The sequence below is a fragment of the Epinephelus lanceolatus genome, chromosome 2 (genome assembly GCF_041903045.1).
Source record: "Epinephelus lanceolatus isolate andai-2023 chromosome 2, ASM4190304v1, whole genome shotgun sequence".
Lineage (NCBI taxonomy): Eukaryota > Metazoa > Chordata > Actinopteri > Perciformes > Serranidae > Epinephelus > Epinephelus lanceolatus.
Window position 1 is genome coordinate 17,296,756 of NC_135735.1, and position 20,575 is coordinate 17,317,330.

Sequence of the window (20,575 nt, forward strand, 5' to 3'; positions counted from 1 at the left end):
ACAATGTGTGCCCCATGTTGTGCAGCAAAAAGTGGAGTACACTGCAAGGAATCTTTTAATCCTATTTCTGTTGCGTGGCAATCACACTCATCATGACTACGAAGCACCATAGCCATAATCGAACCACTCCACAATCTCATCCAAGTCCTGTGATGGGGAGCGCAATCTATCAGCCGTCTGATTTGTTTCTGCAGACAACAAAAAGTGTACCTACACAGACAACACCGGTGCACTTGAGTCTCCCTTGATGCGAAAGCTTAATGGCACCACGCGTGTTCAGATTGACCATTCCAATCTCTCCCTTTCACCACTAATTACAGTATCTTCTGGCACAGATGTTTCTGTTTTAATTCTCTTTGCTGCTCCACTGGAGTGTAGCAACACCCCTGAGATCAATTATTAAAGGGTATTTAAAACAGTGGGAAAAGGAGGTGGTTGGGTGGTGTGAAAGTGAAAGCAGCTGTTTAAGTGCCTGTGCCGCTGCAGACTAAACTTCATCACCTCCCAACTAAACGGAGAGCATCCTGTGGGTTTCACTCACTCCGGCGACTAAACCCGGGGCAATTAAGGCCTGGATCTCCGTAGGAGAGAAGGAGATGGGAGAGAAGGGGTGCGGCAGGAGAAGTGGAGAGAGACTCCATACCAATAACAGGCAATTATGTTTGGGGAGGGCCATTGTCAGGCCATGAGAGTATAGAAGAAGACAGCGGGGATATGGGATGGTAGGGAAATGAGGAGGAGTGTTATTTAGGAGGCAGATGGCAGAGAGGGGGAAATTAAGATGAATGGGCACTGAGAGGGCTGAGCTGGTGCTGGGGCTGGGCAGAGAAAAGTAATTAGCTGTGTTTGCTCTGGGAGGCTGGCAGTGAGTATGATGCCTGCAGTGACAGGCTCAAGCCTTGAGCTTTATTAGTCAACAAGGCCATGTCTGAAGTTGCCAGCAGGGGGCAGCTGGGCCAGCAACCTTCCAGGACCCTCTTACCTGTACGACACACCATGGGGTCTTCTTGCGACACAGACACCGAGCAGCGGCTCTTTCGTGCGCCGTAATATCTTTCTACTCTAATCCCCAGTTAATACAACATAGCTCTGGCTTGTTCTCTCTTATACTTGCCGACTCACATTCACACACACTCTGTCTCTCTCACACACATTACTCCTTAGTTTCACCCATACCAACTGGCTCTATCGTTCTTCCTCACACCATTTCTCTCCATTTCGTATGTTACAGCCACCTCTATCTGTCTCTTTCCTCCCACCTTGTATATCTCCCTCCCTCTCGTCCCTTTCCAATCTAATTTCAGATAAGTCGTAGCAGAACAACAGAGCAAGGCCCTTTATCATTGCCATCAATGATGTGGGTGGATTGAGCGTGAATAATTTTATTCATGTGTGCCTGTACCCAGCCCACTGGGATTCCAATTAGAAGTAATAAGAGGTAATAGGGTTACAGCGTAATTTTTTAAGTGCCGCGGTAATGATTGTTTAAAAAAAAAAACCTTTGACAAGAGAAGAAAGCTGTTGTTTATTTAACCAACGGCTAAAGCACAAATCCGTTCACAACTGTGAAAAATAAAGGGCGATTTTTTTGTATATTTAGTGTCCCATGCAATCTTAACTCCCAGGAAGTCATTCGTTTAGACAAACCTTGATCTTTTTATATTTATATATGGACATGGGAGTTTCTAAATGAACACTGAAGAGGTCTAAGCTACAAGAGGCTCGCATGCAATTTTTATTTCTTCATTTAGTCTCTTTGTTTGATCTTGGTGCACATGTCTCATTGCTCTTCAGAAACAGCAGCACACAGGTCAGCATTGAGACATTCAGAACAAAAACAAAAAAATGTTATTCTCTCCACAAAATTAAAGGACACTTGACTTACATACTGTTGCGAACAGACATCTGCAGCATCCTTTATATAAGGTTTAAAAAATGTGAAAGACCCCAGCTGCATTCAAAAGCATAGAGCTGAACTCACAATGCTGCAGTTACTCAACAATTTAGGAACCTTGTCAAACTGAGGCGCCAGAGCAGCCCACACACGGCTTTCAAAGAATCTCAACCCTGCTTCTCTCACAGTCTGCACATCGCGCTGCCTCAAACTCTTTTAGCAATGGCCTTTCACACTTTCAGAAGGCCCACACAAGGTCACAAAGAGGCAAAAGGACAACTGAAATGGTCACTGGACACAAAGAAAAGCAGGACATATGAACTGTCGAGAGGAATTTGCAATACGCGATAGAGATGTTTAAGACCGGCTTCCAAGAGCAGATAAAAGACAGAGCTGAGCATGCTTTAGGCTTTAGCCTTGTGGACTTTTTTAAGTCTTTGCTTTACCATGGTTAACAGGCCTGAGAACTTGGCGGAAGGAGCTGGGGCTGATCGTCTGCTGCTGGTTATCTGTGGAGGGCAGGGGACAAAAGATGCCGACATATCTTACAGTACTAAGAGGGATCAAAAAGGTCATGAGGAGACATTTGCAAGCTGAAGAAATGGCTGTGAAGAGAAGTTTATTAACACAGAAATACTCTGTTTAAGGGCACAGCTGTCAATTGCTCCTTAAGTTTAATGGGCACTCCATTCAAAATCATCCAGTCAGACGTGTCTGTTCTTCCTGTTTTTTTAATTCCTCAATTTGGATTTAAGACTGCCAGAAAGAAAAAAAAACTAGGTGTTTATTGCCTTTTACGGAGATCCAAACATCAAACAGTTGCAGTAATGTTGTCAGGCTGAGGATTCTCTGGCATTGTGCTGCTAGCAAGCATGTGTACAAACAACAAACTAGTGTGTTTTGCAAGTGACTGAAAATGACAGTGTGTGGAGCCAAGGCACCAGAACACAAGGATGCGCTCAATTCACTCAGCTGTTAAAAAACAAAACAAGAAAAATATGCATCCAGTTGGCAGGTTAGGACCTAAATTCATTGTGATTTTGAACATCTGACTGGAATCAGAACACTGGCCACATTTGTTTCCCCCACACAAAACGGGTACAAGGTGTTGTGTGTGTGCACCTTTGTTTGTCCATAAATGTAGGTAAAGGATATGAGACTCACCTCTGGGTCTTGGCGCTCTCTTCCTGCGGTCTCTGAATGCAGCTCCTGACTGTAGAGCTTCCAGCAAACTATCCATCACACCTGTCTCATCATTCTCTGAAAAACCAAGGAAGAAAAAGAATGAGGGGGTGGTGGAAGACAGAGGAGAGGTAAAGAAACAAAATCAGATAAAGTGCACTTTCTTCAAGTGGTGAGCTTTGCCATAGTGATTGCACCAATTTGGAACTTACAATGGCAGGCCACTATATAAAACATATAACGTGTAATATAAAAAGCCTTGAACAAGCACCTACTATATCACACGTACATCCACTCACAGAGTCAAGTGCCCAGTGTATGATAGGAACTACTTCCAAGCAAATCCAGTAATGCACAAGTCGGCAGGTTCTTGTCGACAACCTGCTGTGCAAATGTGCACCCTGGTGTTCGCAACCTTGAGCGATGTAGTCGTGCATTGCATTGTAGCAGACATAAAGGATATTAACTCGCAATGGAATCACATATGCAGGAACATATAGTGCACTGTCAGGCTGGAAAGGAACACTGAAATCTTGCAACACGGTGTATTTACTGACTCAAAATATCAAGTCCTTGCTTCGTGGTGGCAGGGGAGCCACCAGAATGCAGATATATTGTTGGAAGAGAAAAACTTTGAAGATATGACACGTAAATCATGCCCTGTGTTGGTACAGCTGAAAACCCGGCCCTGACACCTGAGGCATAATGATGGACCAGGCTAGTGATTTGCAGTGAAAACAGCCTCCAGTGGATGGGAAAGGAAAATAGATAGTGGGTATATGGGAATGCTGAGGGAGAACACACACTGTCAATAAAAAGTTTATGCTGTGGTTGTCATGCAAATGAGGATGCGCGTGTGTGTGTGGGTGTGGGGGGTGTATTCTTTTCAACAATGCTTCTGTGTTGCCAATAACATTTGAAATCTTTGTCGACCACCATGCAGATGTGAATGGCTGTTTGCCACTGAACTGTACATCTCCACTGCTGACACACTGGCATTAAAAACGACACACAACAATGCAACCACAGTGGTGGTTTTATTACATTCGACAGCTGGATGCCATTTGAATTGCATGGTGTCAATCAGTCTCATTTTGTTGTTTAGTTTAGTGTCCTTTAGACTAATTTGACAAAAAGAAAAAAAGTGCTGTGTTATGTGAAAGAAAGAACGAACAATAAATGGGAAATGTGCTGGGAAAAGCACTGCAATGTGATGTTCACACAGACCTTGTGCTTGTTTTTAAATAATATACAAAAATACTGATTTTGGGTGACAAATTTTAAATTCATGAGCATTACTTAGTTAACTCAGAGCCTCAAGGTGTAATCTGTTAACCACTAAATGAACTGTGTTTTCTCTCTGTCAGCATCTACCTGATGAAGGTCCATGACCGAAACGTTGTCTAATAAGTTTAACTTTTTTTTGCAAGTGCAACCAGTGTGCGGGTGTTCTTCTTTTTAAATTCATGAGCATGAAAACACTCATTTTGGGTGCAGCCATCCCAAACAGTAGCGCAAGTCTGATCTATGCGACCACATTTCAGCAAGAAGAAAGAGCCTCCTGTGCACTTCAGCTGGTCTGGTCACCGATTTGAAAGACAGAAACATTTGTGTGGTGTGTTTGCGCATCAAGATAACATACAAAGTCAATCCAAAGACTCAAATTCACGCTGTAGACAACACAAATGTGATGAGAGGACGCACTTTGTTGCGTGACGCTGTGTTGTGAAAGCTTATCAGCACTGAGATTTAGTTGAGATCGTCCGTCCTGAGGCTAGGCTAGAATCAGAAAGGAGGGCAAACTTGTGGCTGCCGTCTGCGAGCACCGAGGGCTCTGCCACTCAACGTTAGTACTGGACAGAGACAGAATAAAAAAGTAGGGTTTGGAAATTAGTAAGGGAAGCCACAGGAGTGCATGGTAAGTTCTGAAATTATATGTTTGTGATTTGAGTTATTAGTTAGGTTGCGTCTTAGCAAAATGCTCTGCGTAACTTGAGTTGGTCTTCTATTGTGGAAAGTAAACAGTAGAAGGAGTGGAGTGGTAATGTGCTGCCATGGCGTGGCAGTATGAAGAATAATAAAGGAGGCTGCCATTTTGGTTCAGGCTGGTTCAGAACATGGAGCGTCCGTATTTACCACATTCACATCACTTGATTCCAGCAATCAGTTGTGCCTTACTGGGAACCATGTTAGCTGTTTGCTTCCAAAAACACTCCAGCAGCCATATTCACACAAGTAACAGGACATGAAAATTCACTTCGCGTTCAGTGTGAACACAGCATTATTGTTCTTTTGTAGGTTTAACCACTGACCGATGATTAAATCACAAATGCATTTACTGCAGCTCTTATTGTATGTTATTATTTAAAAATGCACAGTGGAATTCTTTGTATTTTAAAAAGACAATATGTCAAATCTTTTTCATCAAGTAATTGCCTTTTGTGTGTCTTATTATTATTTGTGGTTCTGTAAAGAAGAACTGTAATTGAATTGGACCAACAGCTGTCAAAAGCAAGCAGATAAAACTTGAACTTTACATACAATGTCAGAAATGTTCAGCAACATGCTGACACTTGCTGTCACCGTGTGTACCCTTGTTAATATCTGGCACCTCCGATGTGAATTTTCGTCGAAATCGAGGGCTCTAGATTTTTAGTTTGCTGTCACCAACTGAGCCGTATGTCTGGTACTGCTTTACAGAACAAAGGATCCTGCCAAAATCAGGCAGCCGTGTCACTGTGACATGCAATCTAAGGACACTGAGCATACACACTGATCCTGGCGCTGCAAAACTAATGGCAGAGTATTCGTAATCACAATTTTTGCCACTACATATAGTAAAACTGATACATCGATAGGTTGTATGTTCACATGCACGTAAATACTGTGTTCTGTATGAAGCACGTATAACAGTGATTCATTATGTGCTAGAAAAGTTGTTACAACTTCATTAGCTTCATAGAGGCCGAGCCATGCCATCAGCCACAGTGTGACTGCTGGGTCCCACCACTGATTTAGTGAAAGGGTCGAGGACATTGCTGTGATTAAGGCTGTGTGTGTTTTTCTCACTCCTTCCATTTTGTCGGACAATTCCCTCTGGAACAATAATACACATCAGAGAGAAATAAAAATCAGATTCAATGACTAAGACAAGGACTCTGTGATGATACGATGATACCAGACCATCTACTGAGCCAAATGTCATCACACTTTATATCAACAAACGGGGCTCTATTTTTGTGAAATTGGGCACAAGCACAAATGAAACCACACATGAGAAAAATTCAGGCAGATTTTTGCAGTTTTGGTGAACAGAGTCGAGCTGAAATCCAAAACATCCCCATGCAAACTGGAAGCAGGTAGAATGAATACATGTTCAGCTTATATTGCCAGACGGTTGAGCTGGGGCAGCCTTTAATAATAGCCAACGATGCAGACAGTAACCCCGGACAGTCCGGCCTCTTTTATGAGAAGAGAGTCCCAGAGTGCAAATGTGTAGCTTCCCAAATATGATTATACTGTTGGATTATACTGCAATCAAATACACTGAATTTGAAGTTTATTAGCTAATGCAATCTGGAGCCTCTGCAATAAATATTCCCTTAGTTGAGCTTAAAGTTTTTGTTGACAGTGTCAGAGAGGTGTTGACAAAACTCTATGCATAAAAATGGGGTGGAGGGATAAAGTGGAGTAAAAAATGTTCAGTATAATAATAGTAACTATGATATTGATAGTAGGAAAAAATAGAGCAATTACGTTTGGCCATGGGCCCTTTATCTATTTATTTTTACTTCCCATTGGTCATCAGGGGCACCATGCACTGTCCTTTCTATGACCTGTTAAACAGGGTTAGACAAAGTATTGGTTTGCTGTTCATATAACAGTATCACGTGGTAAATTCATCTTATTTCAGTTGGAACACAGGGTTGCCCCCTGAAAGATAAAAATTCTTAGATTCTTGAAGTCTAGCAGTGATTTTTTGTTGTTGTTGTTCTTTTTTGCCAGTCAGTGTGCAGTGTACTTCTGGGGACATTTCAGAGGAAGAGAGGTGTTGACCCAGTCAGGCTCAGAGATAACATTATCCTCTGCCTTTGGCTTAGAAGTGGTGAATTCACAGCTCACAGGAACTTATACATATAAATATGATACAGTCTGTGGCTTTTGTTTGACATCTAGTGTTGGCAAAAACTGTTATTGAATATTTCACCCATTGTTTGCCTCATTAGCACGCATTAGCTCAAAGGACTAAGTTGGTTCCTTTCATGACTGTTGCTACCAATTTGACTGACATAATTCTGAGTCAGGTATAGAAAACAGATCGTACTTGTAGTGATAGTTATATCTACAATTACATCCTAACCACACCTAAACATTTTGCATGTAGCCAAAGAAAGGGAAATTTCAACTATAACTAGGGGGACAAAAATATTTGAAGTATACAGTACAGGCCAAAAGTTTGGACACACCTTCTCATTCAATGCGTTTTCTTTATTTTCATGACTATTTACATTGTAGATTCTCACTGAAGGCATCAAAACTATGAATGAACACATGTGGAGTTATGTACTTAACAAAAAAAGGTGAAATAACTGAAAACATGTTTTATATTCTAGTTTCTTCAAAATAGCCACCCTTTGCTCTGATTACTGCTTTGCACACTCTTGGCATTCTCTCCATGAGCTTCAAGAGGTAGTCACCTGAAATGGTTTTCCAACAGTCTTGAAGGAGTTCCCAGAGGTGTTTAGCACTTGTTGGCCCCTTTGCCTTCACTCTGCGGTCCAGCTCACCCCAAACCATCTCGACTGGGTTCAGGTCCGGTGACTGTGGAGGCCAGGTCATCTGCCGCAGCACTCCATCACTCTCCTTCTTGGTCAAATAGCCCTTACACAGCCTGGAGGTGTGTTTGGGGTCATTGTCCTGTTGATAAATAAATGATGGTCCAACTAAACGCAAACCGGATGGGATGGCATGTCGCTGCAGGATGCTGTGGTAGCCATGCTGGTTCAGTGTGCCTTCAATTTCGAATAAATTCCCAACAGTGTCACCAGCAAAACACCCCCACACCATCACACCTCCTCCTCCATGCTTCACAGTGGGAACCAGGCATGTGGAATCCATCCGTTCACCTTTTCTGCGTCTCACAAAGACACGGCGGTTGGAACCAAAGATCTCAAATTTGGACTCATCAGACCAAAGCACAGATTTCCACTGGTCTAATGTCCATTCCTTGTGTTTCTTGGCCCAAACAAATCTCTTCTGCTTGTTGCCTCTCCTTAGCAGTGGTTTCCTAGCAGCTATTTGACCATGAAGGCCTGATTGGCGCAGTCTCCTCTTAACAGTTGTTCTAGAGATGGGTCTGCTGCTAGAACTCTGTGTGGCATTCATCTGGTCTCTGATCTGAGCTGCTGTTAACTTGCGATTTCTGAGGCTGGTGACTCGGATGAACTTATCCTCAGAAGCAGAGGTGACTCTTGGTCTTCCTTTCCTGGGTCGGTCCTCATGTGTGCCAGTTTCGTTGTAGCGCTTGATGGTTTTTGCGACTCCACTTGGGGACACATTTAAAGTTTTTGCAATTTTCCGGACTGACTGACCTTCATTTCTTAAAGTAATGATGGCCACTGGTTTTTCTTTAGTTAGCTGATTGGTTCTTGCCATAATATGAATTTTAACAGTTGTCCAATAGGGCTGTCGGCTGTGTATTAACCTGACTTCTGCACAACACAACTGATGGTCCCAACCCCATTGATAAAGCAAGAAATTCCACTAATTAACCCTGATAAGGCACACCTGTGAAGTGGAAACCATTTCAGGTGACTACCTCTTGAAGCTCATGGAGAGAATGCCAAGAGTGTGCAAAGCAGTAATCAGAGCAAAGGGTGGCTATTTTGAAGAAACTAGAATATAAAACATGTTTTCAGTTATTTCACCTTTTTTTGTTAAGTACATAACTCCACATGTGTTCATTCATAGTTTTGATGCCTTCAGTGAGAATCAACAATGTAAATAGTCATGAAAATAAAGAAAACGCATTGAATGAGAAGGTGTGTCCAAACTTTTGGCCTGTACTGTATGTAAGATATATTTTCAAGCAAGAGCTCTTTTTTTACTTTAAATTTAATGGTGTATGATTTATCCTTCCGGTATTTATTCTTTGGGATTTATCCTGGCTTCATATGAGCACTAGGCTAACTTATACAATGTAAAATGCAATAGGCTTGTGCTAATAACATTAGCATGTTGTATTTGTTTGGAAAACATGTTTAGTATGAGACAGTTGTTTTGTCAGTGAACCCTGTGAGCTGTAATGAAGCCGAATTTTGTAACGTTACCTTTCTTAAATGTTGCTGTCGTCCCTGGCTTCATATGAGTAGAGGTAAAGACGGCTAGCTGCTAGGCTAATTTATACAATGTAAAATGCCATTGGCTTGTGCTAAAAACATTAGCATTTTGCATTTGTGGGGAAGTGTCCAGCAAAAGACAAGAGTTTTGTCTGTGAATGCTAAGAGTTATTAGTGAAGCCGATTTGTGTACTTGTGTTTGAAACTGTCACTATTAAGCCATGTTAAATGTGTGTTTTAGATGTGTTTTGAATCAACCAAACTTTACAGCACTAGTAGAGAAGTAGATCAGGAGCCAGAGCCTTCAGCTATCAGGCTCCTCTCTTGTGGAATCATCTTCCTGTTACGGTCCGGGAAGCAGACACTGTCTCCACATTTAAGACTAGACTTAAGACTTTCCTCTTTGATAAAGCTTATAGTTAGGGCTGGCTCAGGCTTTCCCTGTACCAGCCCCTAGTTAGGCTGACTTAGGCCTAGTCTGCCGGAGGACCCCCCGATAATACACCGGGCACCTTCTCTCTCTCTCTCTCTCTGTCTCTCTCTCTCATATCCTATTACTGCATCTTGCTAACTCGGCCATTCTGGATGTCACTAACTCGGCTTCTTCTCCGGAGCCTTTGTGCTCCACTGTCTCTCAGATTAACTCATATTGCAGCGGTGCCTGGATAGTGTGACATATGTGGTTGTGCTGCTGCCGTGGTCCTGCCAGATGCCTCCTGCTGCTGCCATCATTAGTCATTAGTCATACTTCTACTGTTATTATACACATATGATTATTATCACCCATGTATACTGCCAGATATTAATATATACTTTCAACATATTGTACCACAGTAGCCAGAACTATAACTATAATTATTATTACTTTCATTAATGTTGTTGTAAGCTACTGTCATTACCATCTGTCCTGCATCTCTCTCTCTCTCTCTCTCTCTCTCTCTCTGTCTCATTGTGTCATACGGATTACTGTTAATTTATTATGCTGATCTGTTCTGTACGACATCTATTGCACGTCTGTCCGTCCTGGAAGAGGGATCCCTCCTCAGTTGCTCTTCCTGAGGTTTCTACCGTTTTTTTCCCCGTTACTGGGTTTTTTTGGGGAGTTTTTCCTTATCTGCTGTGAGGGTCCAAAGGACAGAGGGATGTCGTATGCTGTAAAGCCCTGTGAGGCAAATTGTGATTTGTGATATTGTGCTTTATAAATAAAATTGATTGAATTGATTGATTCACAGAAACCCCATCAACGGCTGGTGTTTTGGAGGTGTAACTGTCGTGCAGCTGCATATTTTCAAACACGGAGAAAAAAAAAAAAAAAAGATAAACACTGAAAACATGTAGCCGATTTCGTGAAAATACCAAGATATTTATTGTGTATTGCCAGTGAGCCTGTAAATACAGAGATATGAAATTTTGTCCATATTGCCCAGCCCTGTTTTGAAGTATGTTTTGGTGCAGGGCAAAAGCTGGTCTACAAGCCCCTACAGTATATACTGAGCTTTAATCAATAGCTAAACGAAGCCATCTCATCTCAAGGTGTAGAAAAATGTACTGCTTTTAAAAACAAACAAACAAACAAACAAAAACAGTGGCATGAGAAAAAATTATATAGCCAGTGTTTCTGCCCAGAGCATACTGTCTTATTTGGTTTACTGTTCCAAGACCAGTTTATTGCCAGCATCACAGATTGTGGATACACAATTAAAATCTGTTTATTACTAAAAGAACAGACTGTAAATGCTCTAAAAAATATATATATAATTCAGCTGTGAAAGTCTACAAGTATTCGCTTCAAGTCAACATGAACATGATTGTCCTTGTCGATTAACACTGGTTAATCTTGACAACAAACTGTGTAAAATGTCCAGTCCTGTGCTCAACTGAAATCAAAGGCCCCCTCATCTGGGAACATGTGTATAATCTGTTTAAAATATGTACAGACACAGATAGCGTTGGTCTATTTCAAAGGTCTTTAATGCAGTCAGTGATCAACCTCTGAAGCTTGTCACCTCTGTCAGATCCTACAAGCTCCTCTCCTCATCTCTTTCAATCTGAGACTCTTTCATGAGCTCTTAACTACAACCACTACAGTCACACTGCAACAAGGGGACTGCAAACTGAAAAAAATCATCTTCTTTCATGCACAGTACCATGTGGCACCATGGTGGGTTTTCTGCAAACCTATAAAAACTGTCAATCAGCTCCACAGTGCATGGTCCCTTTACAGCAAACCCACTGAAGCTCCTGTATTGAGGGCAGATGGTCCCCGGGGTGGTGGGCTGTGGTTGTGCCCGAACCCCACGCCAAGCTGTGACTACAACTACACACATACGGTGCATAAATCATGGCCCACTTCCTTGCCTGCCTGCTTCTATGTGTGCATTTGTTGTGCTTTTCTTTTTTTTTTCATTCGCTGCATTCCTCCTCTGGCTGATATGTGCCCAGTTCTTCATCATTACGCAGAGCAGAGAGGCAGCACAAATTTCTGAGCAAAACCAACGCTCCTCGACGTCCAAATTTGTCTCCACTGCTGTGGCAATTCATCACAGGCAGTGAGCTTCACACTCCCCACAACACACACAGACACGCGCACGGGAAAAAATACGGAAAGCACACAGAAAACACGCAAAAGGGAGCAGATCAATCTATTGCAACCTGCAGTGTGCGCCTTTATGTGTAGTACTCCGTTTGACTCCAACCCACAAGAACATGAAACACTTTGTGTGCCTCAGGAGGCGAGGAAAAAGAAACCCACTCAGATCTCCCGCCTCAGGAATATACAGGAGCAAAAACAGTCCAATTTTACACATCAATCAGAAGCAACTCAGACAGGCCGAGACAGAAAACTGCTTTATAGAATGTAGACAAGAGGTGCTTTCAGACAGCCCAACACTGAAAATCATAACACATATTTATATACTCACACCCACATGCACACAAACTTAGAGAGAGAGATCACAGACATGTCACATGGATAGTAATGGAGGAGGAACACATGGCAGAGGAATATTAGTCAAGCTAGTAGCTGTGAAATGGGTTTGAAACAGTCATTCAGCTTGTGAAAGGTGGTGCTGAGGAGGATGTGGCAAGAGAACAAAGACTAGTGAGAGGAACGGGACAGTGAAGAGTGGTATCCCAGCTTTGGCAGTAGAGCTACTGATTGGTGCTTTGATGTGCACAATTTGCCTGCCTATTTCTATTCTGCTGCATCTGGGATCACAGCTCTCATGACAGGTGTGCAATGTGCATGGAGACTTTTTTTTTAAACTTTAACAAAGAAAGAAGACACTCTCACATACTAGTCCATCTTTAGTGATGTGTATTTAAAGCATAGTGGGAGTGTCTACCTTGGTTCGCATCTACTTCATTGTGGCTCTACAGTAAGCTCCAAATCCCACGTTTTTAGTAGTGGAAGAAAGCGGGACGCGAGCCAAATGAGCTCTACCGTGGCACATCTAGCTCGGCTGTCCTCTTTGTTGGGGAAAAAAAAAAGAAAACAAATGTGTGTAAATATGTGCTTAGGTGTACAAATGTAGATGTACAAGACTTGTACAAGTCAGATCAACAGAAAGATAAAAGCAGAGAGGTGTTTACTCTGCAGCACAAAACAAAAGAACAAACTCTGGGAGAAGAATCAAGACAAAGCTTAACCTCCACCTCTGGGGAAAAAGGCTGTAGTTATCCTCGTGTCTGTAGTGAAACTTCAATCACCATCTATTTAATCAGAGCCTGTTCAGACTGGCGTTTTCCATTGTCTGGACGTGCAGCCTGTGTGTGTGTCGATGTCTACCCTCTATTCAGACCTGGACTGATGCCTCTCGCCACTTCACTCAACAGGATGTGGCACTTATCATCAGGACAACGACTTGGTTGTAGCAGTGTTCAGCAGAGGTGGGCCAGAGCAAGGCAAGAAATAGGGTCAATTGGGCTGGGATGGAAAAGCTAAGAGGAGAAAATGACATGCCTGAGTACAATGAATGCAGACCGACCACTGTGTTCCCTTGGACACTTAGAAGACAAATGGTGCAATAAGGCCAGTCAGGCCCCTCTCTCGCTATTGAATACCCTCTGTTCCACTTTGCCGATACTTCGGGCACCAAGTAGCCGAGCCATTCGGCGGATGATGAAACGGGGTGCATAAATTACAGGTACGCATCATAACCAGCTAATGAATATTGCAACAGGTCACTGGTCATCCATGCAACTGTTGAATTGAAAAATAAACAATCTGAGTCTTTGCTGCCGCAGGTAAAAGTTTACATAAATGCTCATTTACATATGGAGCTCCTTCTATGTGGAATCTTCTGTAAAAGGGTGCCTCTCGGCCGTTTCAAAGCACCGTTGGAGGATTTTTGTACACAATCTTCTATATACCAATGTCACAGTGTGTCTTAGCTGCTCTTTGTATTCATGTGTAGTTGCCATTTTTGCATTTTTATTGTTTATCTCTAGTAAATATCAACATACATGTGGCCTTTCTTTGTAGTATTTTATTTTGTATTTTATAATGCTTGTTTTACAGCTTTACATTCTTATTCTGTATTTTTGTTCTATGTTGTCTGTCTGTCTGAGATTTTTCTGGTTAAATAAAGGTTAAAAAAAGTGTGTTAACAACTGACACCTTAGTCAAGGAGCACAGTCACCTCTGATAAATCCACACATTCACAGAGAAACGCCATAAAATTAAAATTCCCTGGCAACGTTGGGTGTAAAATTACATTTGTCAATTCTAAATTACAGTAGTTCTCAATTCAGTAGTATTTACAGTTAGTAATCATCTAGTCATTAACTAGTCATTAATTGAATTACATTAATTCTTCAATTTCCGGCATAATAGGCAGGTAGGAAAAAAAAACAACCAACAACTTATTCAAACATGCTGACAAGAGTTATGCCATCCAGCGTGCTTATGCAGACGCTCTTCAGCCTAGGTAGTCTCCGCTCTGACTCAGAGGAGGGAACAGGATGTCTGACAAACAATTTGAGGATCTCTCCCTCACACCATATAACCACTGTCTGCTTCAGTGATAAACACACAGAATAAGCTGGGCTAGTCGGTTACTAAGCATAGACTCGTAAGCAAGCAACTCAAGGGAGTTTGTTTGCATTTGGCTGATTACATGCCGTCCACATAATACGCCATTTAAACATGTTTTTTCCCTTAATCATCATGTAACAGTGTTAGGAAGGCCAGTCTCAGATATCATTTCATTTAGGCCTATTGATGTATTATTTCGAGGCCATTAATATTTGTACTGTGTGGTGTTAGGAAGGCCAATGTCTTTTATATTTTTTTTTATGTATTAATATAGTTTCATTTCAAGGCAGTTATAGTCTACTGCCAGTGCTGTCTTGATTCTCCTGATCCTTGTTTCGTGCTGATACGGGGGCTTATGTAAGGTTTATATTATTGTTAACCTGCAATTATGTGACAATGCATCTCAGACGATGTTGTGCAGTGATGAAAAAGGAACAAAACAAAGAGTGTAACAAACTATTTACCACTGGGAGTAATTAAGTGCAGAAATAGATTACTCTTTTAAAAAGCAACGACTAACGCTGACTGTAATCTAACTAGGCAGTTCACCACCTGGGGATCAGGACTCACACAGGGGCTGTGAGATGATAATGAGGGAAGGGAAAGGGTAAAAACAATATTCCACTACACAGAATTCTTTGGACTTCTTTCAATGTCTGCCTTATTCTTTGTGAGTTTTACACCTTCAGGCCTCTAAAAATTATTCAAAGTCAGTCAGTCTGTGAAAATCACAATTTATGGGGATACACTACACTACGATGGGGGGTCATAAGAAGATATTGCTTTGTATTAAGATGTCACGAGCAGAAAATGCAGGGAATCAGTGCATTTCAGCAATGTGTCAAAGGCAATCATATTGAAATTTTACCATTTACAGTTTCCATGCTCTGTCGCAGGATGTTCTGGTTGCACAAAGCCTGGGTGAGATGGATTTCAAATCCGAATCGGAATAATGATGAGCAAATGACACTGTCAAGGAGGGGTTAAAAAAATAATAGTAATCTGTCAGTCCAAGAAAACATGATCAGTCTACTGTGACTGCTTAAAGAGGCAGGAATTGGCTTTTGTGAATCTCTATAAAAATAGTAGCCGACTACAAACATTATGGCTATTTAATATATAAGAAATAGATAATGGCACCATTTTAAAAAAGTATGTGTATATCAATTTATGGGGTGATTTTGTGGAATGCACGGTGGAGAAATCAAGATATGAGACAGTTTAAAAAGAGGTACAAAGACAGTATCTTCACAAGTTATGGAAATGATTAGAGGGAATGTAAAGCACACTCAGGGTGATACTGTTGTCGGTGCTCTATTCGTATTTTTGTATTTGTAAAAGTTAATTCATGTTTCTCATCGAAAGTCTGTTCATGATTTATTGATATGATGATGTATACAATATATTGGGGGTTTTAACGTTCAAAATAAATAAATCAGATCAAAAATCAAACCAATAAGGGAGTTTATCTGGATTCAGTTTCATATAACTGATGTAATCTTCCGAATAAACTTCATTCTGAATACTTGTGATCAAAAAATGTAAATGCGGTTAAATTTCTGGGCTCCAGACACAAAAATACAGCAAAGCAAATTACTATATAAAAACATTACAAAAAATACTTTGAAAAGCAACTGCACCCACCCTGCACCAACAGTCTGGCTTGCACTCCCAACTAGCAGTGATAAAATGCTTTTTTATCAACACCCTGTGCAGCACTGATGTACTGCAGCTCTATACCAACACAGCTGGGTTCAACAGAAACAGACTTATAAACAAGGTTCAACAGACCGAGTTGTACCTTTCACAAGACAGAGGCCAGAGCAAACATGTTTTTGATCCCCTCAAGTGTTTTAACAATAACTGGCTTTGCGTTGGGTCCAACACACTCACACCTCAGGGAACACAACAGACCAGCGTGCAGTGAACATTAGGGCGTTGTTAGCCTACTTGTTTGAAACACAGAGAACCATCCCACCGTCCACAGGTTTTTTTTTTTAGCAGACACAAGTGCAAGAAGTATCAAACACACTAGTCAAATTTAACCAACTTTGTGGGCACCACCATAAAAATAAGGCATGATACAAAAGGCATTAGTGTCTATAGTATCTAAGAACTGCCTCATGAGAACATGCAGTGTCGCATACAAGTTTCACAGAAAGATCTCTCCCGCTCTCTCTTCCTTATGCCCCTCCTATGCTTTTAGCATCTTTGCATGCAGGGTTGCATCTCTAGCTGTTCTTCTATTTGACGTCTTAATAGTTCATCGCTTGTAGCCATGTAGGGAATGTTAAATAAAGCTCTGATGTGTAATTTGTCGCTCCACAAACATTCCCGCTCCCGGCCTACCCTGGGAGTTAATGCAACAGATTTGTCATACACAAGCCAGGCACAGCTAGAGGAGGAGGGGAAAAAACACCTATTCAATCTGAATTTCAATCTCCATAGGGCTCTATGCAAATGTATGCAAGCTGATGCTCTCCCTCTCTCAGACTGCCAGAACGCACAGTGCAGATGACGAAAGCAGGACTGCACATTATCGTGTAGGTAGAAGCCCGGTCTGTGGCAGGTAAAAGAGACCGAGAGAAATGAGACGGAAACCGGGAGAAGCTCACATTTCTGGAATGCATAAGTAGGCAAAGCTAAAACCAAACTAAATGCAGATACCTGTAGCAAGTAACGAAGCTAAAATCCATTTTGATCATTTCCTCCAGGAAACCCTCCCCCCCTTCCTTCCCCTGTCTGTCATTGCCGTGCCCTTCAGCATAATGTGGCTATGGAGCCTCTCTGGGGGTTTTTAGGGAATTGATGGATAATCAGATGATTACATAGAAAATCTCCATTGAGGACAATCCTCGCTGACAAACAAAGAGAAAGCTCTTTAGTTAATAAATAGGCTGAGAGACAGACAGAGTGAGAGAGTGTGAGGGAGAGAGAGTGAGTAAATCCTGTCCTGGGTTGGCAGCACAATGCCAAATCTCTATCACATATTCATTTCATCCCAACAATCTGTGTGTATTTATGTGTATGCGTGCGTGTGCGCGCGACTGTCGTACATTGCCAGAAACATCACTTCTTGGGGATGTCACTGAGTTTGCCTTTAGCTTTATCTTAATTTGAGCGTATCTAAATAAATTTCAAGCTCTAGGCATATTTGTATAAGCCTTTTTGACAAAATTTGGCTGAAGTTTATTCTTAAGATTTTCTTATTTCTGAACTACTTTTCTGAAATGGAAAGTTTGCAGTGAAACACAACTCGACACACACGCATGGGGGAAATAAGTCCAAGCTGTCAATCTGACCGAGCTGCAGACCAAACAAGCAAGTCATTAAAATTCAGGAAAGGACACAAATATACAGTGCAAATAAAAGGTGTTTAAGTCTCATTTCTTGGTTTTCAACACTGAACAAAGTGGATGTACTGTAATCATTTTTCTGTGACACTGATAAATTGGAAAATAAAATTAAAGGTCCAGTGTGTAGGACTGAGGGGGAAATACTGGCAGAAATGGGATATAATATAATAAGTATGTTTTCTTTAGTGTATAATTACCTGACAACAATAATCACTGTATTTTCCTTATCTTAGAATGAGACGTTATATCTACATAGGGAGCGGGTCCTGGTTTATGGAGTCCATCACGTTTCTACGCAGTCCAAAACAGACAGACAGGCACTTTTGAATTGGTCACCATAATTGGCAGCCCCTCTGCGACAAGTGAAACTGCTTTATTCAGTGTTTTTACCAGTTCAAATTACCGGGTTTATTTGTTTTGGAGACGAAGAGACCTCTGCGGATAATTCCTGTACACACACATTAGCAGGTGCTGGGCTTGTAGCCTGTCTCCAACATGCTTAACAGTGTCGAAGAAACACAGATTTGTCACATTAAATTGCTTTATTCTGTGTTTTAATCACCTGGTCCAAGAGGAAGAGACCTCTGCGGATAATTTGGCTCCCGGTAAAAACCTCCTGAACAATGACTAATTAAGGAATTCTAACCAGGAGAAGTTTCAGTTGGTTGCAAGCTGCAATCCTCATCACTAGACACCATTAAATCTCTCTAAATCTTACACACTGCTCCTTTAAGTACAAATACAAACCCCAAATTCCTCCAGTTTTGAAGGTTCTTCATTGGCTTCATTTCAGAATCCTGTTTAAAATTTTGCTTTAAGTTTTTAAGTCTCTCAATGGACTGGCTCCTGACTATTTATCTGATATGTTGGTCAAGTACATTTCCTTCAGAGCCTTAAGATCCTCTAACTCTGGTCTACTAAATATCCCCCAGAGAAGAACCAAAAGGTACGGTGATGCTGTGTTGTGTGTCGTTGGCCCTTGTTTCTGAAACAGCCTTCCAGAGGACGTCAGACTCTCTGATTCAGCAGATAGCTTCAATCGAAATCTTAAAACCTTATCTTTTTAGACCTGCATTTATGTAGTTTTATTCATTTAATTGGTATCAAACCTAATTCATATTTTTTATGTGTATGTGTGTGTGAATATGTGTCTGTGTGAGTGTGTGATTATGTATTAGAATCTTATTTACTTGATCTCTTACTGTCTTTCATGTGTATTTTCACATTTTATTATGTGAAGCACTTTGAATTACACTTGCTGTATGAACTGTGCGATACAAATGAAGTTACTGAAGTATTAATTCACTTTAACCCAATATTTAGAAGATGCAGCAGTTGCTGCTTTGAGTCTATGAGGTTAGTTTTTGTGGTTGTCATTTGGACTCTGCAAGTTTACCCCATTCTTCCTTAGAAAACTGCTCAGGCTCTGTTTAGTTTCATGGCATCTAAAATTTTCATTTAATTGACCCTTTGCTAAGCCCCGCCCCTTTATAATGGTCCATCAAGCTGTCGATGCGAGCATGGAGCCCACTGTCACTAACTCCACTACCTGACGAAATCTTATGTAATTTCTGGGGAGGAAAAAAGCAATTTCAGATAGAAGCAGACAGAGGGGTCAGCTGTATGTGTCGTGTGGATATTCGGGATGTCAGACTGACTCAGCGGCAAAAACAGGTTCAAAAGTTAAAGGTAGAAGCTAAAGGCTACAGAACATTTAAAAGTGAATCACCACATCACCTGCGATCGACAGAGGACAATAAAGTTAAGGTGCAACCAATGACTGAGAGCAACACTGTCCAACACTGTAAAGCAGGGTAGAGCTTTAATCACACACAGCAAAAGCAGCATGTGTATCTATTCGGTTTACCTTCAGTAGCTATAGTAGCGTAGAAATGCTTACTTAGTAACTTAACATTTAATGTATAGTTGTCGGACCCTGCATCGTAGCTGTCCTATGCAAGCCTATAATTTTAACTTTGCAGAGGGTCAAGTGTGGTCTGGATTCTGATTTGGCCACTCTGATTTGGTCCCTACGTTGCAGTTCATATCAAGAACTTGGCTTGGATTTGTTGTGAGTATTTCTCTCCATTCTGCTGCCTTCATTTCACTCTCTACCCTCACAAGCCTTCCAGGACTTTCTGTGATAGGCATCTCCACAGCGTGATGCAGCCACCAACATACTTCATGCTGGGGATTGGTGCTCTTGTGCTCATGTGTGGTTTCACAGCAAACATGTTTAGTTAAGATGGCCAATTTCAGACTACAGGTTAAATATGTATTTAAAGGCAATACACATTTTGTTTATAGCTTAAATATGAAAAAGCAGACAAATGGGGAACTAAACTCACTGAAGATATTCTGTCATATTTCAAATACAACATTTTAGCCTGGATTTATGGTACAGTACAGCCTTGAGCCTACATCTGCAAAGCAGTCACTGTCAATCGATGGACACTACCAATCCTCCCTAAACATAACACATACAACACTGGTCTACTGGGAGTAATTTTTTATTTTTTTTTTGGTTTCAACCCAGTTGCCAGTTATTTTTTTGGATAACCACAGCGTGACAGAGGGTGAGATACAGCTCACACACACTGCTGGGCGAACACACAGCACATAACCTATCCACCAGAATGCTGCTCATAATTTTGACTGGACAGAACCCTTCGTTTGGATGAGCGCAGAACTGTAAAACTTTCAGGCCCTCTGTGGCAAATGGAGACATTTGTATTCTGTTTAAGCCAAGAGGGGCCTTGGTTTGGCTATA

At 41.4% G+C, this 20,575-nt stretch overlaps 1 protein-coding gene across 1 annotated transcript in view; it reads right to left on the reverse strand.

Annotated features, from left to right (window-relative positions):
• Positions 1-20,575, reverse strand: part of LOC117260795 (protein diaphanous homolog 3-like) — a 253,424-nt gene that overhangs the window by 66,792 nt on the left and 166,057 nt on the right. Inside the window, exons 26-27 of the mRNA XM_078174650.1 lie at positions 3,059-3,154; positions 2,341-2,403 (exon numbers count right to left, since the gene is read on the reverse strand). Of these exons, the coding sequence (XP_078030776.1) occupies positions 2,341-2,403; positions 3,059-3,154 (159 nt within the window). The remainder of the gene's footprint in view (positions 1-2,340; positions 2,404-3,058; positions 3,155-20,575) is intronic.